The sequence below is a fragment of the Aythya ferina genome (assembly GCF_964211825.1).
Source record: "Aythya ferina genome assembly, chromosome: 2".
NCBI classification, from domain to species: Eukaryota; Metazoa; Chordata; class Aves; order Anseriformes; family Anatidae; genus Aythya; species Aythya ferina.
In genome coordinates this window covers 31,511,675-31,513,061 of record NC_140297.1, presented here as the reverse complement: position 1 = coordinate 31,513,061, position 1,387 = coordinate 31,511,675, and the positions used below count along the sequence as shown (strand labels likewise).

Sequence of the window (1,387 nt, the reverse complement as noted above, 5' to 3'; positions counted from 1 at the left end):
CAGTCTCTTGCCATTCTTGTGTAATTTTTACTCGAAGAATCATGAGAACTTAGGGGCAAACCAAATCTGTAAGACACACTAACACCACAAGAGTAAGATATAAAAGCTATTTATTCAAAAAAATGTGGTGGTGTCAAATCACATACACAAGCCAATATTGAGCTACAAACACAGACCAAACAGTTCTATAAACAGAAATTGGAGTGTTCATATACCATAGTACCTGAAAAAGACCGTTAATAAAAAGGAGTCCATAAGTATCTCATCTCACTTTTTCTATATGGCTCCTTGCTGAATGTCTTTGCCTAAGTTAGTGTACAATGAACCAGAGGTAGAGTCCCAAGTAAAGCATCTAATGCCTCAGGGCTCCATTAAAAACCTTTATTCTTCTAAACAAAAGGAAAGCCTAGCCTATAGTTTTCTGTATGACACTGAAGTAAAGCCTCTTTGCTTGAACAGTACGGCATTCCCAAGCGCATTTGGCATTAACCTAGATTGAGACTGTGCTTTGTTAAACCATCTTAGTTTTCTTCCCCTTCAGACTCCGACTCTAGAAGAGAAGAAAGTAAAATATTTCATGTAGTTTGCACAAGGACACAGATGTGGTTCCTTAAAAATAACAGAATATCCTTCCAACACTCCAGTTAAAATTTTCATCACACCTAGTACCTCCTAGGAAGGGTTGACAGATTAAAGAGAGTAAACCAGAAAGCAATGCACAGCTTCAGAAGACAAAGATCTACACTGTTACGCTCCACAGGGTAGTTCTTAGTTTAGGGATCTGTCACTAGTTACCTGTTACTACGAGTTGGATTTGATGGTCCTTGTGCATCCCTTTCAACTCGGGATGTTCTATGACTCTAGCTTACCATGAATGATTCTGGTCCTCATCCGCAGAGCCAACCAACGCATATCCAAGCTGAGTTTAATTAAGAATCAGCATCCTTTGTTTGCTCTTCTAATCTCTGCGTAGGCTGTACTGCTATTATCCAGGAAGCACCCTTTTACCTATTTGCTCTGCAAATATCAGTCATGATCATCATACAGACTACTACTCTACAGCAGGTATGGAATCAGTACAAAAGATATATATTTTTTAAATGATTTGTATAGTATAACATTAATTAGTAATTTAGGAACATGCACACTGTTTTTGTCACCTAAAGCTATTTTGCATCATATTGCATTTCTGTCTTGGTGTTCACCTGACAGGAAAGGGCTTGTTGACACAAATATAGCAAGTTTGCTCTGAGAAATCTGATCTAACACAATCTGCATATACTAACAGCAATACTTTGCCTTCAGTGGTACTGGACTTCGTAACTAAGGAAATCTGGGAGAAGGGACATGCAGAAAAGGGTGAAAAAGAAAAACAGAATGGCATACA

At 38.2% G+C, this 1,387-nt stretch overlaps 1 protein-coding gene across 3 annotated transcripts in view; it reads right to left on the bottom strand.

Annotated features, from left to right (window-relative positions):
- Nucleotides 1-93: 93 nt before the first annotated feature.
- BZW2 (basic leucine zipper and W2 domains 2) overlaps nucleotides 94-1,387 on the bottom strand; it is a 55,710-nt gene continuing 54,416 nt past the window's right edge. For all 3 annotated transcript variants that reach the window (XM_084510962.1, XM_084510963.1, XM_084510964.1), the window contains one exon: nucleotides 94-550. In XM_084510962.1, the coding sequence (XP_084367088.1) occupies nucleotides 522-550 (29 nt within the window). In that variant the 3' untranslated portion in view covers nucleotides 94-521. The remainder of the gene's footprint in view (nucleotides 551-1,387) is intronic.